This window comes from Pyrus communis, chromosome 16 (assembly GCF_963583255.1).
Source record: "Pyrus communis chromosome 16, drPyrComm1.1, whole genome shotgun sequence".
NCBI lineage: Eukaryota > Viridiplantae > Streptophyta > Magnoliopsida > Rosales > Rosaceae > Pyrus > Pyrus communis.
Window position 1 is genome coordinate 4899125 of NC_084818.1, and position 20396 is coordinate 4919520.

The 20396-nt window shown below is 35.3% G+C and overlaps 2 protein-coding genes across 2 annotated transcripts; both read left to right on the forward strand.

Moving 5' to 3' along the window:
- The first annotated feature begins 2027 nt into the window (after positions 1 to 2027).
- Positions 2028 to 4150, forward strand: LOC137721139 (dehydration-responsive element-binding protein 2A-like). The gene is made up of 2 exons (XM_068460251.1): positions 2028 to 2210; positions 2475 to 4150. The coding sequence occupies exon 2, from the start codon at positions 2496 to 2498 to the stop codon at positions 3690 to 3692; it is 1197 nt and encodes a 398-aa protein (XP_068316352.1). The 5' UTR covers positions 2028 to 2210; positions 2475 to 2495; the 3' UTR covers positions 3693 to 4150.
- Positions 4151 to 9031: 4881 nt separating this feature from the next.
- On the forward strand, positions 9032 to 9796 carry LOC137721465 (abscisic acid receptor PYL4-like). Its single transcript, XM_068460561.1, has one exon. The coding sequence runs from the start codon at positions 9070 to 9072 to the stop codon at positions 9691 to 9693; it is 624 nt and encodes a 207-aa protein (XP_068316662.1). The 5' UTR covers positions 9032 to 9069; the 3' UTR covers positions 9694 to 9796.
- The last annotated feature ends 10600 nt before the right edge of the window (positions 9797 to 20396 follow it).

The following is a 20396-nucleotide window of genomic DNA, read 5'->3' on the forward strand; positions in this document are numbered from 1 at the left end:
TGTCAAACTCCAGCGCACACCATGGATTTGGATCCGGAATAAGATACTTTTTGTAGGGATCCGGATAATTAATCAATCGTGCTCATTCATTGTATATCGTGCGGTTATAAATTATTTTTAATTTTTAATTTAAAATTGAATATAAATAGTACATAACGAAAACTGATCTCACGATGTACGTTGAACGGACACGATTGATTGATCTTCAGATCCCCGTAAAGAGGATCCGAAGAGGATCCTTGTCCTTTGGTTTCCATCCGGATTCAAATTGTGGGGATCTAGGGATCCTCATAGCTTAGTCATTCATCGTGAATTGTGTGATCATAAATCATTTGATTTTTTTTTATTTAAAATTAAATACAAGTAGTATCTGACGAAAACTAACTACATAATATAAAATAAACTATTAAAGTATAAAGATCCCTAAGATCGTCAAAAGAAACTCCAGAGAATATCCTCTTTCCGCACACCATGACCCAATCGCTTACAGTGCTCAATTCTCCACCACACGGAATTGAACATGTCACTCATGACATGATTAAGTTACTCGTCCAAAGTGAACTAAAATCGCCACGTTGCCCTACACATTGTGCGACACGTGGTGCGCATGCAAGAAGTCGACGAGGAAGACAGGATAACATAATACTGTCCGAAGGAGTGAGACATGCTGTTTTCAGTTACTCTTCGTTTTCCCTTGGTAGTGAAAAATGGGTCGTGGTTGAGCCCTTGGGGTTGAGAAGAATTACGATGCAATTAGCACCTCAATGCCGTTAATCATGCAAAAAACAATTTAACGTATGAAATGTTGAAAATAAAAAAACTTCATGATAGTAAATTAAGTATCTTAAATAAAACATTCATGCATAAGTGCAATAGAAAGAGAGCAAAAGATGAAGAACTTACCCTATTTCGAATTTCATCAGAAAATAAATTGATGGTGATTCATATTTTTTTCCCTTGGTAAAGCAGCACAACTTTGTCGAATAAAGGAGAGCATGGGAAGCAGGAGAATCCTAATTATGTTTTAATTTACTATTTTTATTTTTAACTTAAAAATAATAAAAATAACATATAGGCTTTCTACCCATTTGTTCTGGTTCAAAACTCTCCTCCTTCTCTAAATATTGTAATAGTTTTAAAATTTCCTTCCATTAATAATATGGTTGTTTTATTGGCATCCCATATATTGATAAATACACCCCACATAAAATTTAAATATCAAATGCTTTGTATGCTCTAATATGAAATGACTTACATGCCCTAATTCTTATTTCTCTCACCACTTTGGTTTTTGGGTTATTCTAATCATCCAATTCTAAAAATTTGCCAACAATTTCATCCGGGTTTTGTTCAAGTTGATTAAAAAACCTGTTTAATTTTTGGGAAATTTTGGTGTTTGAATATGTGGGGTGCTGTAAAAAACGGTGACATAAAATTTGGGGTTGTTGCAAGCACTATGTATTGGACCATGTTAATGGAGGAGCATTCATGCATACAAAAAAGACAAGCCTCAATTTTTCTTCCCAGAAGCTGCTTTTCTCAGAGAAAGGGTTTTCAGGAGCCCTTGAGATGAGCAGCTTCTTAGTGCATTGCCTCCTGAGAGTTATAATTTAAGAGTTGCATTTCTCGTTTTGAAATTGGTTTCTCCTCGGATATACTCTAGTATGATAGCAAGTGGGGTGTGAGGGTAATTTGGGTGAGTAAATGGGATGTATTAAGATAATATTTTGTTTAAAAAGTAAGTGTAGGGTTTTTTCGGTACGTGAGAGGTAAAAAGCAATTTGTGAAGTGCTAATAAAAAAAAAATCTTAAAATAATAATTTAAAAAAAATCCCATAAGATAAGAACTGAAAAAGCCCACAGCAAGCACGCATTAGCTGTTCTGTGGCACAATCGCAAATTTCCGAATCCAGCTAGAAGCGCCACGACGCAACTAGAAAATCGCCACGTCATCACATAAATATCTAGAGGAAGGTTATAAATATCTGTCACAGGCTCACAGCGAGCAGTCTCAAAGAATTCTGGATTCGATCAACTTGGAAGCTTAAAGAGCAGCAAAGCGCAAAAAGCAACCACCAAAAAAAGGCAGAAATTACAGTCGACCAGAAGGAGAAAACGCTAAAACGCGTCTGAAATTGTCGTATAGATTCGAGAAAGTCGAAGACTGCGGGGCCAATCGGGAAGTTTGTGACGACTCAGGAGATTCCGAGGTTGGTTGAGTTTTGAGCCGTTTTGATTTCATTTCCTTTTTGCTTGATGAAATTGTCTGTTTCGTTTCTCGGTTAGGGATTGCGTATCTGTTTTCTAAATTGATGTTTTATCGGCGGACTTGGGACCCAAGAAAGCTCAGAGTCCTGGTTCAATTTTGATTTGGTGTATTTGGGTCTTCGTGCCTGTGTGATTCGAACCGCAATTTGCTTTCGAGAGTTTTTGTACCGAGTTCTTAATTGGAATTTGGTTCGTGTTCACCGCAGATTGTGCATAATAGAGGAGTAATGGGAGCGTATGATCAAGGCGCTAACATGTCATCTCTGCCCTTGGATTCTTCAAGGAAGAGGAAGACGCGGAGCAGGCGAGATGGGAACTCTGTTGCTGAGACACTAGAAAAGTGGAAAGAGTACAATAAGAAACTGGAATCGGGTAATAACGAGGGGAAAACGCGTAAAGTGCCCGCCAAGGGGTCGAAGAAAGGCTGTATGAAAGGCAAGGGAGGGCCTGAGAATGCACGTTGCAATTACAGAGGTGTGAGGCAAAGGACTTGGGGCAAGTGGGTCGCCGAGATTCGGGAGCCAGACAGGGGAAGCAGGCTTTGGTTAGGTACTTTTCCCACTGCCATTGATGCTGCCCTTGCGTATGATGAGGCTGCCAAGGCCATGTATGGTGCTGGTGCTCGCCTCAACCTCCCGCATGCGGCCAATTATCATCCATCGTCTTCACTGGAGACTTCTTCAGTTGCAACACCATCAGGGTCTTCTGCAGTGGCAACTCCAGGATGCTCTACTCCCACTTCAACCTCAAGTCGCTCTGAGGTTTGTGGAGACGAGGATTCCAAGCCTTTTCTTAATGTGAAAAACGAGGATGGTGAGGGCGAATCAAGGATGCATCCGTGGTCTACTGCGGTCCCTCAAGCCAGTGGTATGGTGAAGCCAGAAATCATTGAGGATTTCACCATGGATTATCTTCGTAATAATCAACAACAACCTGTCGTCAAACCGGAAGCAGGAGTTGAGGATCATAATTGGAATGGCGGAGATGGTTTTATTGGGGATTATTCGGAGAACTTCACAACCGACGAGTTGTTTGATATGGATGAGATGTTTGATGTAAATGAGCTGTTGATGCCTTCAGATGATATTTCCCTTTGCAATTCAGGATCGGAGCAAGTTTGGAGAGCTGACGTTGGTCAGTCGGGCATGGAGACTCTCAGCAGTGAGAGGCCATCAAATTTGTTGTACCAGCTGCAGTTTCCAGACGCCAAGCTGCTCGGGAGTCTGCAGCACATGGAGCATGCCCCATTGAACTTCGAATACGGTTTTGATTTCAAGAAGCAAGAAAAGGAAGGGAGTAATCATACCGGCCAAGATGATCAAGGGTACTTCAATCTGGGGTTGTCCGACTTAGATTGGGGAGGATTCACAGGAGGAATAACACAATCCGGAGATGGAGGTTACAACTATTCGATGGAAATGTGAAGGCCAAGTTGGGTGGGGGATCTATTAGTCTTTCCCATGACTTCGCTGTAATCCGCTCCCGGATTTTACCAAATCCCCGGATTCCGAAAGCAAAGAAACAGATTGTGGTGTTGATGAACTGCCCTTGTGCTTGATTTCAATTTTGTTTTGGAGATTTTGAGCTATGGTACAGGTATGTTATACATGCCTTGCCATTCTATGCCGTTCTATGTTGAAGGGTTGATGGACAACTTGGCAATGCTATACATATATATATATATATATATATATGTACATATTAACTAAAAATTCTTTCATTGTAGAATGTAGATAGGAGGAAGAAAAAGGAACTTGAAAATAGTTGAAACATCATAGTCATGGGAAATACAGACTTTTTGTGCTTTTTTTACTCTTCTGTGGCTGTTATCTTCTTCTTCTTGTCCTGTTTTCTGTTTATACTACGGAATTGAGCTTGTGAATAGTTGGTGTCAGTTCCCCTTTCTGGTATACGATTGAGTTTTCAATGGTGCTGTGCCTGTAACAATAGTGCTTTCAGGCTGAACCGCTTAACATAGCTTTTCAGAACATTCGAATTGATACCTTTTTTTTTAATGATAGAATTGATAATGATCTTGGTACTTCTAAGATCATCTCCAACCCTTTGAGTAAAACCTAAAATTTTTAGTCTAGAAAATTTAGGTTTTAATCTAGAAACAACTTTTCTGCTCCAACTCTTCAGACCTAAATTTTTTTACCCCGATATTATTAAAGAATAAATTTAGGTTAATTTTTTCTTTTAAGTACTTTAAAAAAAAAAAAATTATGTACACTATCTTTATTTAATTTTATGAACATTTTAACATAAAAATATTTAAATTCCGATAAATATTGAAAAATTATTAAATTTGGGTGAATTTTGAGTTAAATAATTTTTTTAATTATTTTACCCGTTAAATTTAAATTTGGGCCGTTATATATTTTTTTATACCTTTGGATTTTATCATATTAGATATCAGTCGTTGGATTTAATAAATGTATAAATATAAAATAAACAAAACAAAAATTTGAACGTGGACCGTTGGATGAACCAACGACCCATTTAAAAAAAAAGAGTCGTTAGGCTCATGATAATCTTGGGAGGAATTTGAGTTTTGTTTAGGTTTTAGCACTTGACTCGGTTTTAGAACTAGGGTTAGAGAGATTTTTTTTTTTTTTTTTTTTTTTGGGGGTGTGGGGGGGGGGTGGTGAGGAATAGAAGGGAAAATTCAGGACTTACTCCAAGGGTTTGAGTTGGTCTAACAAGAGTGCTTTTGCGTAAACCGCTTGTTTTTGCTTCCGTTCTGAAGTTTTTCATTGTGGAATATGGATCGATGCAAGTGTGAAGTTGAATTTGATTTGTGTTCAACACAGCTTTTATTGGAAACTAATAGGAGGAAGACAAACACGATGCCTTGACTTCTGTTTTTGGTTAAAATCCTATGGAATTATTTGAGAGATCTTTAATTTGAGCACAAACAAAACGTTATTTGTAATAAGACCCACACCATCATGTACTAGCCGCATGTGTTGATGGGGTATAGAGAGATAATGCAAATGATAATACAAATAGATTATAAGTATAACATCACTCATCAAGTTATTTACAAGTTTTACGAAATACGAATCAAACGTAACACCCAAAAACAAACAACAGTAGGAGGGTAAGCCTAAACCATCAAAATAACCAAAAATAAGAGCAACAAATCCTATCGAGGAAAAGATGGATGCATTAAAAATGGGTAAATTGCATAAAACTATTTCAACTATGGGTTAAACTACAATCTCATAGCTTATTTTTAAACATTGCAATATCATACATCAACTTATGAACCAAATAACAAATTTTTGCACACACCTCAAACTGTGATTATTTTGTAAAGAGAAACAAGTCCTTGCGTATGAGGAGCCAATTATTTTTCCCCCAACTGAAGCCCCGTCCTATTTATTGAATTCTTCAAAGACAACTAAAAACAATGAAGTTGTAAGAACAGTACCATCTGCCACGTGAAGGGGAGTGGGTTTGAAAATTTGAAGACAATCAAGTTGCTGGAAGTGGGTGGAAAATTAGGAAGAAAAAAAAAAGAAAGAAAGGACAAAAAGTAAAGTTCAGACGCATGGAATCACGCTAAAAGTCGTAGGTAAATTAAAATGGAGAAGTCGCAACTACTTGGAAGGTGAGAAGAAGATAGCAGAAATTGAAGTTTGAGCAGCCTGCAGGTGATAAAATAGAACCTAGTTGAGTTGATGGTGCATTTGGGACAGGATTATTTACTCAACTAGCCACCAAAATAATAGGCCAAATAGTTCCTCTCTGTGGGCGTGCAGCAGTTTCAGATTTTAAACCATTTGAGATAAATTTATCTTGGTTGGTAGTTTATAAGAAAATAATATTACGTAATTTACAATTCTTTGATAAAAAAAAAAAAAGGCAATTTATAGTTTGGTGAAACCTCAAATAATTAAAGAAAGAGATTAGGAACATGTTTGAAAATAATAGAGTTTTGGAATGTCTAGAACTAACAAAAGAAAACTCTTTTTACAGACAACGAAATGCGATTTTGAATGCTAAAAATATTTTTTTTTGTGTTCTTTTGCAGAGGGTTAAGAAATTGAGGTCTATTGTAAAACTAATTTGATAATATGGAGAATACTTTTTTTTTTTTTTTTCTTAAAAAAGAGACCAGCTGGTGGTTTCAACATGGCAATCCATCATTCAGGGGACATGGAAGACTCACAGAGGCATTTCATCCACCTTCTGACCACCTTCGTGCAATTCACCAACGCCAGCTAGGAATCAAACCCAGGACATGCTATATGAAATACCAGCCTGAGATTCGTCCCCAACCATTGGACCACCCCTTGGTGGTTGCAATATGGGAAGTACTAGCCCAATTACTTATAAGCAAATATTTGGTCCCTCCTTTCCCTAATGTAAGATTTATACTCTCAACAAATGTGCTTCGTTATTATTCATAAAATATATCCGAGTACTACTCAATGGAGCACTTGAATTTTAATAAAAATGTAGTATGTCGTGATTTCATAAAAAAGCTTCTAACAAAAAACTTATTATGTCAATCCAAATTATGTTATGACTTTTTTTATAGGAAATATGATGAATCTAGCTACAAACATGGATAAATCTAGTACTAAACTAAAAAAAATAAAAAATAAGTTTATATTATCAGTTGTAAACCGAACATTTCCATACGTAGCTAGATGAAGCAGCAGATGCTAAGTACTGATACGAAATTAAAAGTTATTGGTGGATAATGTTGTGTGGATTTAGATGATGAAATTTGCTGCCGGTCAATACGGATGTCGAGTAGTAGTGGATAGTTGAATTCAGTAAAAGGGACCTTCATTGGTGGAGGTTCTAAAGATGATCTGATAGATAAGTTTAGTGAAGGTGGTGAATATGTCATATACCCAATATAATGGCGATGATAATTCGAAAAGTATCTTCACACAAGTAATAATACAAGAAATGTTAGATAAGGATTATATACTTGCAAGTAAAATTATGTTGGAAAATGCTTCTCTTTTTCTTAAAAAATGATGAAAAATGTTTCAGAATTCAATTCCTTTGCTAATTCTATACATCCACCTAATTGTTTTGCTAATCCCCAACTTTAGAGAAAAAAAAATGGTTTTGATTAACATAATCGAAATATATTTTCTTCATCTGATTAATTGACATATGAGTTACAAGTTATAACATAACCAAAAATTGTTTGCTAAACCAAAGTAGATGTGTCACTTAACAATATAACTCGAAAGTATGAGTTCAGTGTAGTATCTATAAAAAAGAGACGTAAATTAAGGTTGACAAAATAATTAAGAAGGAAAAATGTACAATGAAAAGAAATCTTGAATTAAATAACAAAAAAATCCTAAAACACAGAGGTTGCGTTCCATCTTCAAGCTACATTTGCAATTTTGTTAAATTTTATTCGCTTTTGTAACCGAATTAAGGTGCAACGAGGTACACTAAGAGAGAGTGGGGACTTCAAACTTACAAGATGTTGAAGAGGTAAAATCAAATCATTAAATCCAGTTATTTCTCCATTTCTCCTCCTTTTTGGTACTTGTAAATGAAAGAACTTCTCTTAGCAAATTTAGTCAATTGATTAACACTATACCGTCGAACTTTCTTGTTTTTTTTTTTTTTTTAATATAAAAAAAATTAGCATTATGGTATTGTAAGTTTGCACAATGCCTGACTTTAACTTATAGACTAGTAGTATTACTGTATTAGTATAACTGTCCAGCCTATTTCTTTGTTTAAGAAATTAAGTTTCTAAGTTTGACTCCTAATAATATTGTATGAAAAGACTAAATTGCATTGGATGAAGAAATAGCTAAGATAAAAAAAAAAAAAAATGGAAGCATATAAAATTCGGCATGCACGATACAATATGCTTGAATCATCTTTTCTAACGGTTGATAGGCACTCGTTTTAGAAGAGTTTATAAATCCTACTTTACATAGAAAATTATATATAGATATATATATATATATATACATGTATATATAAAAATTAAATTAAAGAGGCCATTGTGTGGGGGTGGGGTAATTGGATCACCTAATAAAAGTTTAACAGAAAAGTGCAAGGTTGAATACAGAAGAATCAACAAGCAATTTAAAAAAAATGTTTAGAATAAAGAAAAAGAACAAGAAATTAGTTATATAAAAAAAACAAGTGGCAAAAGTTGTAGTTGGAAATCAAGAAAATGGATAAATAAATAAACCAAGTCCAAAGAAAATAGTTGCAAGTTGAGCATCCACTTGCGAGGCCGGCGTAATGTTTGTGATCAACATCATCACTCCCTCCAACCCCAATCCCTATTTCTGTCTCTTCGATACATTTAGATCATTTGATCGTGTCATGTAACTCATGTTAATATTATTTCACCCAAATTACCGTGTTAATATGTTATTTTTTAGTCTACCATCAAAATAATAGAGCATATCAATTATGTCTTCGATTGAAGTAATAAGACATACAAATTATGTTATCAATCAAAATAGTAAAACATATCAATTATAACATGTAAAATAGTACAAAACGTAACTTGTTCGCAGTATTCATAAAAATTTCTCTCTCACTCTTATCTCTTTTTGTCCGAGGAAACAGCAAAAAATAATCCAAGTGGAACTCATCGCCAGCTTAAACAACTAATACCCTCTCTCTCTCCCTCTCTCTCTCTCTCCCTCCCTCCCTCCCTCCCTCCCTATGCTGCCCCCCCCCCCCCCCCCCCCCCATCTCTCTGCCCATAATATATAATGATCATATCTAAACTTTGAACCCAGCCCCTTGTCAACAAATGCATAGAGAGAAACACAACACCAAAAGCAAATGCCTTCACCAATCCAATTTCAAAGACCAATCAACCCTCCTAATTATCACCACCCCACAAACACAATCCACCCCAAACAATTCCAATCCCAGGCAGTCGCCGCCTCAGTCGACCTCACACGCCACCACTCCCTCGTGATGGCTCCCAACCAGTGCTGTTCTTCCGTCGTGCAATCCATCCAGGCACCCGTCCCGACTGTCTGGTCCGTCGTGCGGCGCTTCGACAACCCGCAAGCATACAAGCACTTCCTCAAGAGCTGCCACGTCATCGACGGAAACGGCGACGTGGGCACGCTCCGGGAGGTCCACGTGGTGTCGGGACTACCAGCGGGGTCCAGCACGGAGCGCCTTGAGATTCTGGACGATGAGCGGCACGTGATCAGCTTCAGCGTGGTGGGCGGGGACCATCGGCTGACGAACTACCGGTCCGTTACCACACTGCACGACTCGCCCAACGGAGTGGGGACCGTCGTTGTCGAGTCGTACGTGGTGGACGTACCGCCGGGGAACACGAAAGAGGAGACGTGCGTGTTTGTGGACACAATTGTGCGTTGCAACTTGCAGTCGTTGGCTCAGATCGCGGAGAGTATGGCCAATAAGCCCACCACCAAGAAACCCTCATGAAATTTTTCACGTTTCATGATTCTTTTTTTTTCCTTTCTCTAAGGCTCGATCTCTGCAGCTGGTTGAAAAATGGTCAAAGCTTGTTGTATGATATTGTGTATATTAATGCATGTTATAAATTACCTCCTTAATTTCCTTTACCATGTGATCTCAGATTGTTCAATCGATCTACATAACATTATTATGTTTGAATAGGCACTTTATGCAAAGGGGTTTTCATTTTCTTTTTTTTTAAAATAGGGATAGGTGTGGGACTCATTCCACATTAAATTTTAACAATTCGAATCATCTATTTTGTAAGTCTTGATTCATAGATCATTCTTGTAAAAATTCAATTCAATCGGAAATCATTTGCCTATTTAATTATCAAGATAAAATTTCATTGTTTTTTATATGACAAAGTATTCGTTAATTTTTTTGAACCCAATTAGATGTCTTAAATATTTCTGATTTGGCTAATATTTTGCAAAGATGATCTATGTGGTGCAACTTAAAAAATAGATTGTTCGGATTATTAAAATTCCATGTGATTTGGACCCCGCAACTAATCCCTATTTTAAAAAAAAAGAAAAAAAAATAGGAATCCCTTCCCTTAAAGGCTTCTTATGTTTGAAATATCATCTTATTATTTCATAAACTATGTCCAATTTCAGGTGCATTCATCCTTCTAATTTCTCTTGTTTCCTTTGTGTTTTGTTTTTTTCATTTCTTTAAATGAGAAATAGTTTGCTTATGTAAGTTCTATATATTCCACTCAATACTACGGTTTGGTGGTATTCCTCTTCACTTGGACGCGAGAGGTTTTAGGTTCGAATCTCGTGGATGACGAATTCGATACCAAATTAGGCTGCCCATTGTGTGACTTCGCCGAATTCCCCCTCCCCTTAGTGTAAAAATATTGATGTACTAAAAAAAATGTAAGTTATATATATAGACCCTTTATGCAAAGGGATCCCTATTTTTTTTTTTGAAAAAAAAAAGAGAATTAAGTGTGGGGCTCACTCCACATCGAATTTTAACGATTTGAATTGTCTATTTTGTAAGTCTTGATTCATAGATCATTCTTGCAAAAATTCAATTCAATCCGAAACCATTTGCCTATTTAATTATCAAGATCAAATTGCATTGTTTCTTATATAATAAAGTGTTCGTTCAATTCTTTGAACACAATTAGATGTCTTAAATATTTCTAATTTGGCTAATATTTTGCAATGATAATCTATGAGGTACAACTTGAAAATAAACGGTTCAGATTGTTAAAGTTTGATGCGATGTGGACCCCACAATTAATCCCCATTTTTATAAAAAAAATGGAGATCCCTTCCCTTAAAGGATTCATCTATATATATATAGGGAATTGTTATTGGCATTCCAAAAATCTCATTCTATACTTCAAACTTTCTATATTTGGAAAGAAAAATACACTTGTGAGGAGTGTAGAATGAGATTATATTATTTATATTAAAAGACTATGTTAACAAAATTAATTAGAACTTTTCTACGACTTTGTCCATTGTTTGTTTCTTCAATGTTTACTCTTACTGTTTCTCTATATTGTATTATATATGAAGTCTTTAAAATGTATGTATTGTATTATATATCTGAAGTCTTATAATGTATGTTATAGGGTAAATGTGGAACTTGAGGACTAACCCTGGTTCCATTGAGGTTCTCTCTTCAGCTAATTCCGATAAAATGGAAACAACTATAGCAGATTGATCCCAGATAATAATAATATAGTATGCATATTTCTGAATTATATGTATATTTAACTAATATATGACCTCTCTATTTCGAATCCACTTGAAACATCAAACAGGTTTTTTCAATAAAATCTCTTCAAACAGCCGAAGGATTTTTTGTTAAAAGAAAGAGTATATGATCTCTGTCTATACAGCTAATGAGCTTCGGATGCGTTTCTTTCCGTAAGCTAGTACTGTACACTATTATTAAAAAATGAAAGTTGGCTAAGAAATTGACTAATCCTTCTTCTCATATGTCATATATATCCGCAATGCCGATGAGATAACTGCTGTAAAGTGTGAAGATTCGCAACAATATTGCACTGGCACCGATGTGCAGAGACAGATAGTACTGTAAGTACAAGCAGAACAAGGTTAAAGTTAATGAATTACAATGTAGCTTCTATAAGAATCTTGATGCATGGGGGTGACCATGGCCAATTGTCATAAAGAACACGATTTTTTGTTACAGTTTTACTTACTGAACATAGTAGATAAGAAGAAACAGTGCAATCCAGAAAGTGAGTACGTAGGACCTGCAAGAGGAGAATCGAAGGCTCGAAGGACCAATTATTTTATCAAAAATGTTATTTTTATCATTTAGTTGTACCACCACTTGTGCTATTTCTTAAATAGAGATGGAAACCACATGAGTTAACGGGATTCACTTTTATTAGAAAGATGATATAACTAGATAGTAAGTATAGCACTACTCTTTATTTTATTGATACTAGCATGTTATATATATGGTACATATTACGAAATCAATCCTGAAATTCTTTTAACAAACAATATTATACATGTGAGAAAGCATTACTTCAAAAAATAGTAATATAGTAAAATTCCGAATGGTCATATAAAAAAATCAAAATAACTTTAATGAACATATTTCGACATTTTGGTTTGCCTACATGATTATTTTTCAATAACGATGACACAATAATAACATAACGACAACACAATGATAATATAATGACGACATAATAAACATGAATCATTTCCTACTATGAAATATCAAAATATGTTTATTATAGTTATTTCTCTTATCAAAATACTTAAATAGTAATTGTTCTACCATACACATACTCCGTCACTTAGATCCCTCAACAAAGTAATGGATCTAACGACTTTAAGTACCCAAGTGTGCCATACTCCAGACCCTATAAATAGATATGGTGTACATATGTACATGCATTACCTACCAAAAAAATTTTACATGCATCCATTACTTGTTAAATTGATAAAAAAAAATAAAAAATAAAAAAACAATGAAATTTTTTTTTTTTTTAATATAAAGGAAATGGAAAATTTAGAAATTGGACTAAGAAGATAGCACCTTGAAAAAACAGTCTTTTTTAAAAAAAAATAAATCAAGCTAACTTCTAAAACTTGATTAAAAAAAAACCCTTCTTTCTTTACTTGTTGTATTTATAAGTTAATACTCATTCATATTAAATGCCATAGGGTTTTTAGACATGATTGAATGAGAAGGGAAAAAAATATATGGGGAGGGGCACTGAAGAACTAAAGTTGATTTTGCAACTATTTAAGAAAATCAATATAAGATTTTTTAAAAGACAAAAAAAGGTGAGGAAGCATGTGCCCTCTGATCCTATGCTCCTGACGTCCCTAAAGATGTGTACGGATAATGCTATGAAGATTAAATTTGTAAATTAAATGACATAGAAGTTGATAATTGAATATTACTTAAGTGTTAATTAACATGGTTATTTCATATTGGTAACACATCATTTAGTTTTCAAATTTAGTTTACAAATTTGATCATCCTAACATTACTCAAGATACATATGATCTGATTATAAAAAATATATGATTTCATTTATTTATTTTTGTTTTTTGAACGAATATGATTTCATTATGTATGTCATTTTTTTTAATAAAAAATATACTTGCTTTCTGTGTCTTACCATATCTTGAGGATCTAGTTGGCATTGTTTATTTTTAAGTAAGACGTACTACTAATTCATTTCAAATCTGACGTGTTATGTTTTATCGTCTTCGATCTTATATTTTTACATAGAAGCACAGGTACGGAGCTTTTGAATATCGTATCATGTTGTGCTAAAGTGGTAATTGGCGATGTTGGGGAATCAATATTCGGTGCATTGGATTGCAACTTGACTTAAACAACGATCAAGTTGGTTTGGGAAGCAAAAGTAAGTTGCAAGTTTTTCCTCCCTTTTATTATATAAATTCTACCCTACATACGATGTATGTTGGAAGAGATATATAATCTCCATTAGCTGGCTGCAAGTTGATTAGCAAGTTGGCAAGGAGGCAATTAATGTTCCATCTTGTTTACAAAATCAAAGCCACCCATTACCTCATCACTTACGAGAGATTTTTTGAGAAGATCGAAATACAGAATGATACACTACGTGTCATTATATAAATAATGTGATATGTGTGTTAAAAAGTTAATAACTTAAATATTAAAAAATTTCATCACTTGTATAAAAACACGTGGAATACCACTCGTATTCCAATCACAGTAAAAAATTTCTCATCACGTAAGTGCATGCGTGTCCCATGACTAATTTGACACGGTCAACCAAAACTCTAATATTTTGGTTGAAATTTCCTTCAACCAACCCTTGTCTACGGGTCCAAAAGACCGCTATATAAATATAGCAAGTTTAATTTCCATGATCAATGTAAGACCACTCCAAAAATTGTAAACAATATCAACTCAGAAGTTTAGAGATCTCATATCCGAATGTTCCTTTTCGATAAATATAAAAACAGCTTACGACGGACCACAAACTTTATAATTTTCTAGCTTGTAGGTGGTCTTCAATTTCCATTTTAGTCAATAGCTATATATTGAACGTACACATATATGCACTATTAAAGGTACAGAAGAAAGTGTGTTTGTATATATCTATGCTGAAATTTGTCTTAGGGTTTAGAAAATTTATCCGAGTAATAAATAACATAGCTAGTGATGATCTGAATTACAAGATCGAATTTTTATGTGCGTATATAAATGAATGGCTTTCTGCTTGTCCTTCCTCAATTTTTGGAGACTTTTCCACTAATTATGCAAGAACATTATCAAAGCAATTGATGTTTAAATTGTCCCTTAAATTATGTGGTGTTTTCCACTAAGCAAAGATTTCGGGTCCCAAAGTACTCTTTAATCTTTTATTTTGATGAGTACTACTTTTGGTGATTAGAGTGCACGATTTGTATTATGTCATCAGCTTTATATATATGTAATGCTTCATAAATATATTTTTATGGGAAATTGGTTAAATTAAAGAATGCCGGAGATAATCTCAAATGTTAAACTGATCAATTTAATTATTTACTATATTTTTCGGAAGTATAATCTAACATCACCCGCATGAGCATTTTTTACTAAGTCAAGGGATAGAAAAGTTTGGCAAATAGAAGCTCATTCCAAGTATCTTGAAGGCCAGGCAAGCACCAATGCACACAGTCGGCATAGCTAATAGGGTTTGCTAATTGTTCTGGGGACAGCCGGCTCCACTGCTTCTTGTATACTGATGTGTGCATTTTTCCGATAGCTTGAGAGTTGGGTGATGTTGAGAAAGGTAATGGGCACCTTTGATTTATTGAACACCTCTCCTATGATCTGCATTATGTCATTCGTAGAATCTGAACCCTTGTAGTTAGGATCTTCACTCAAAGTGGTTTGATTGTAGTAGCTGCCTCCTCGGTCTCCTCTCCAGTCTGTGCTCCTCGCAAATATGTTTCTGTCATTTAATTTATGTCAAGTTTCTGACAAACTGTTAATACTTCATTCGAACGGGGGAATTTGAAAAAAAATAAAATGATATGGTTTTAACAACGAGACTAAATTTGCTATAGAAGTTAGAAAGCATCGGATTGCATGCATTTGAGATAACTATATGCAAAGAAACATTTGAAGTTCAGTTTTTTTCTTTCTTTTCTATTGTTAGTCTTGGCATGTATATTATATCTTTGCAATGTTATCTAAATCCCTAGATTTGGAATCCCACCATCCCAACAGGCCCTTATTTGAATTATCTGGTATCTTGATAGGAATTAGGTGACAGGAAACATCATGGCTGATAATTTATATGTCTTAGCAACTCAACTTGACAACCACTCATCCCTTTCTAATTCGTATCTAAAATCAAATACAGTACTGGACATGTTTTATAGGAAAAACTGAAAATTTTGCATTTAATTATTGTTGTGTCTAAATTATCTTTATAAGGTGAACTGCCAATTTAGTTCCCGAATTATCACTTCAGTGAAAATTAGGTCTCTAAACTATTTTTTTTTAAGAAAAATCAGTCATTGAATTATAAAAATCTGCCACTTATATCCCTAATATTATATTCGAAACTACTATATTCAATTTTTCATCAATTTAAGCCACATTACTTGCATGTGATACACATTGGAGGGTAGATTAGTAGTTTTTCATAAAGAAATAGTGTATGAAGTTAACTTTGGAGGATAAATTGGTAGTTTTTCATAAATAAATAAAAAATAGTGTAAGTTAACTTTTGAGGGTAAATTAGACGTTAATTCGCAACCTATACGAAATATTAAAGGCTTATAAACAAGAAAATAATGGTATTACACTCTAACACACTATTGTTAGGATGCAATGAGAATGGTGTTGCATCCCCCATTACTTAGTTGTGTTCCCGCTGCGCTAACTTTCTAACTTCGCCCTTGCTAGTAGTCGTATAAAAAGTTTATGCAAATGTTACTTTACCAAGAATGCAGAAAGGAAAAAAAAATGCAGAATCATTTCCTATTCTATTTGTAGGCAAAAGAATTCTGCGTGCATTAGTAAATGGATGGTGATAGAAAAGAACTCACTTTCCATGAACAGGTGACATACTAGTGAAAAAGCCCCTCGTCTTCCCGGGATCCATGTTCATCATCACCCATCTTACCAAAATTTTCATCGCCATACGATATGCTTCCATGGTTGGCATCTCCACGACATTTTTCACCTCATCATCAAAGGACCCTAATCTGCGAATTAACAGCTTAAGCAATTAGACATATAATTAAGCAATGCAGGAAGAAAAGGTAAACTACTTAAACAAATAATTAAAATGCATAGTTTGTGAAAATTAAGGAGAGATATTGATGTGTGTACAAGATTTTAAACTTGAAGCGTGCAGTCATCCACCAGAGGTAGGTGTTAAACACTAATATGTCAACACCCTCCCAATGTTTTCATGCTTATTGATGGATCCTTTCCTTACAATCTTTTCAGATACCCTATGCACCACGGCATCATCTGAGTTTGATTCAAGAAGAAATGGTGCCCAATAGAACTCAATTGTGGCATTGTATTCCTGAAAAAACTTGGAAAATAATAATGTCAAAGATTTCACAGAAGGTGCTCAGCGGTCCACTATTAATGAGTCAAGCACAGATATTGTTCCTGCCAACAACGAACTTGCGCGGGTGTAAAGCGCTTGTTTTGCGGCTCCGGCACTCTGAGCTAATATCACTCAATTTCACTACATGTTAGCTAGTTGGTGTGCGGTTTTATCACATGCAATTAAAAGTGAAACCACTCGAATATAAGTTATATTTTACATCATGCAACAAATGATTCAGTAAAACAGGAACAACTTTGTTCATTTGGTATGAAACAAAATAATGAAACACTTGATCACCTTGGCTATGAAAACAGTTCGTGAGTCTGAGTCGAAGGATTCCATAGCTTTCGCATAACTGGGGATAACTGAGCGGAGAAGGCAAATCATGGAAGCAAATTGACCCCGGTTTAGAGAATCTCCGACGAACATCATCCTCTACCCTCGTAGTGTCTCGAGCATCAAAGTGGCGTTGAAGCTGCAGGAATATGTTGCCACAAGGGTATTGACCGTATTGTACATGTTACAATCAATAATCCAACATCAAGTTAACAAAAAATAATAATAATCCAACATCAAGAAACATAAATTATGGTTTATTAGCTCTTAAGTGAAAAAAGTATACGGTTAGGGTCCAAACATTTGTGGGTATTTTGTAAGGTCTACAACTTTATAGGCTCACAACGGATTGGGCAGTTGACCCACATATTACAAAGAAAATAAGACTATGTAACTACTAATAAGATTTGATTTCTACGCACTTATTTTTATTTTTATATATTCTTATTTATTTTTATTTTTTGAATTGAAGAAACAAAAGAAAAAAAAAGTGGGAATCATTTCGCTTAAGTTCCTAGTAAAAATTGGAGAAAACGAGGAATTTGCGAGTTTTACCTCCAATGCAATGTTCTTTTCAAATATTGGGATTTTAATCGATTGTAAAATTGGGTTAATGACTAGTATGGGATATCTCGCGTTCAACTTAGATGTATATACAAGCTTTCGATACAAAATTGTTAATGTTGGTCGTGTAGTTTGGCTCAAATTACTTGCCCCTTCGTTAATATCCCCACACTACACCACAAAAGCTCATCAAGAATGCAAAAAATGCGTCATTTATTCAGTTCTAGGAGGCGAAAATTAAGTGTTCTTGATGGGGAGGTCCTTGTTTCCCCCAATTTAGGACTCAAATATATCGCAGGAACTGTGTACTTGTATCTTAAAGAAGGATAAAAAAAATATGTTGTATGAGATTACAATTGACATTCCAAACCGTTTTGTTTCTCGGTGACGAGATTGTAAGTAGGGATCGAGAGAACTAGGAGAGTTCCCGTCGTACGATGCTTTTGTAAAGTGAAAAACCAGCTCAACTTTCCCAAATAACGCCGATTAAAACGACTTTTTTTATAGAGACTGAGCCACTAACCTGGGAAGATCGCAGTCGTGGGTCTGCCAACGCCATTTCTGGTACTTTGTCGGGCCGCCTGTGTTCATGGCAGGTCAGCTGCGGCTGAATGCACGGGCACTCCGATTCCTCGTAAAGCAACCGAGTCGACTCGTCAAAAATCCACCTCCCGCTGAACACGTCGCACTCTTGTAGGAGTTTGAGACCCTCTTATCCCACATTGGTCAACAATATTTTTTCACTAGCCTTTATATAGGCTTATTCCTTTTTCTTAGTAATTAGAACTTAGACCATTTGGAAATTGATTGAAGGCTTGGGCCTTATGGTTGTGTGGATTAGGCTTGATGATTATACTATAATATTAATATTAATTAATATTAATTAATCAAGACAAGGGCCTTGGGGCCAAGGAATTAAAATTAATCTGATCAATTAGTTTTAATTTCGAATTAAGTTTTTAATTAAATTAATTAAAAACGTTTTGATTAATAGATACAACTCTTTGGAAAGAGGTGTATCTCTTTGGAAAGAGTTGTATAGCTTCAGATACATTCAAAAGGTGTTTGAAGAGGTATGAAAGAGCCTATATAACTAGAGTCCTCAGTTCCATCAGAAATCATCTTTTTTCTTCCCCCTTGTCTTCCATACAAAATTTCCAGAGAGTAAACACACAAAGCAATTCGCTAGAGTTCTATAATCCAGTGCGGGTTATAGAATTAGGTAGTTGTATCCTGGTCGAGCAGACGTTGTAGAACCACAAGCACACGAGTGGGACGGAAATACTATTCGAAGGACATAGCGTTTGCGCTAGCCTCTACCTTCAATCATTCAAGTTAGTATCATTTTAATTTTTTGTTACTATAACATAATTGCATTCTGTATTACAAGTATTTTTGAATAATAAAGTATAAGTATTTCGATTCTGTATTTTTGTTATTTTATTGTTTCTAAATTGTTCTCCAACAACCCTTCCTCGTTCTTACCTATGGTGAACGGCGGCAGCTCCTCCCTCTTCGTCTCTAACCCCATAATTCGGACGGCAGTGGGGCCGAGTTGAAGATCTACGTCGAAAATGCACGTCAAATCCTCGCCGAAGAAAAAGACGGCAAAGAGAAGCAAAGCGAACACTGTGAGGAGGTGGTGGGATACGCGACACTTCCGTACAACAGGACTTGGTGGCTTCATTTTTGTATGCATGGGCTTCTGGTGCTGTACCTTTTTATTTTTATTTTTATTTTTTTTATATTTTTGAATCTGTATATAATTAAGATTTTGCTTGTTAAGGGTTTAGAGGTCGTCGATGAAGAAAGAAGATAATGATTATATAGAAATAATATTTGATGTTTCTTAATAAGTCCCATTTTTTATGATACGCAATTTACATTATATTACAATATTTGATATGTGTTAAAATTTCCTTATGTACTCCTTTCCTTGCCTTTTGATTTTTGAAGAAGATCCAAGCAATAGATTTTTGTTCTAAAAACCCTAGATTCAGAATCCCATACCCAAACATAGAACCGAAATTCATATTCTAAAGCATTGATTTTTTACACTCGCATTTTGTCCGTTTGAGTTCCTTCTCTTTCTTTTTTTAATAAAAAAGAGGACAACTGATAGTGAAGTTATCCGCCCATTTTCGTCCCGGAGGAGACTAGTTGGAATTTTCACACTCTTATCCGTTCGAGTTCCTTCTCTCTCACTTTAATGTTTTGGAATGGTTCTCTAATTTTGATTACTTAGTTAACAAAACACGAGAAGTACGTAAGTGAGTGAAGAGAATGGAAGTTGATAAGTACAGTACCAATCAATTATTTAAAGTGGATGCCTTGTACAACAAGGAAGATGGTGGTCATATTCCAATGATAATGGGTTGCGGTGTCCCCCAATTTGTAAGGACTAAATTGTCTAACGTCAGAAGGATGGAGAATCTGAAAGTGGTATAAGAGTTCTTGGGCAACCCTTCACTTACAAGCTGGTTTAAGTTCTACTCACGAGCTCTTAACAAAATTAGTGGAGAACTCTATGCACTTGCGGGTTATCGACTTCATTGTCTCAACCCCAGCAACTCGGCTCGTCAGATGAACCCGCCCGCATCTTGACTCTTAGCTCCAACTGAAACTCACGAGGCGCCGCCGCAGGCACCAACACTGGCTGAAGGTTGTTGCCGGCCAGAGACCAGTTGGTTGCTTTGTG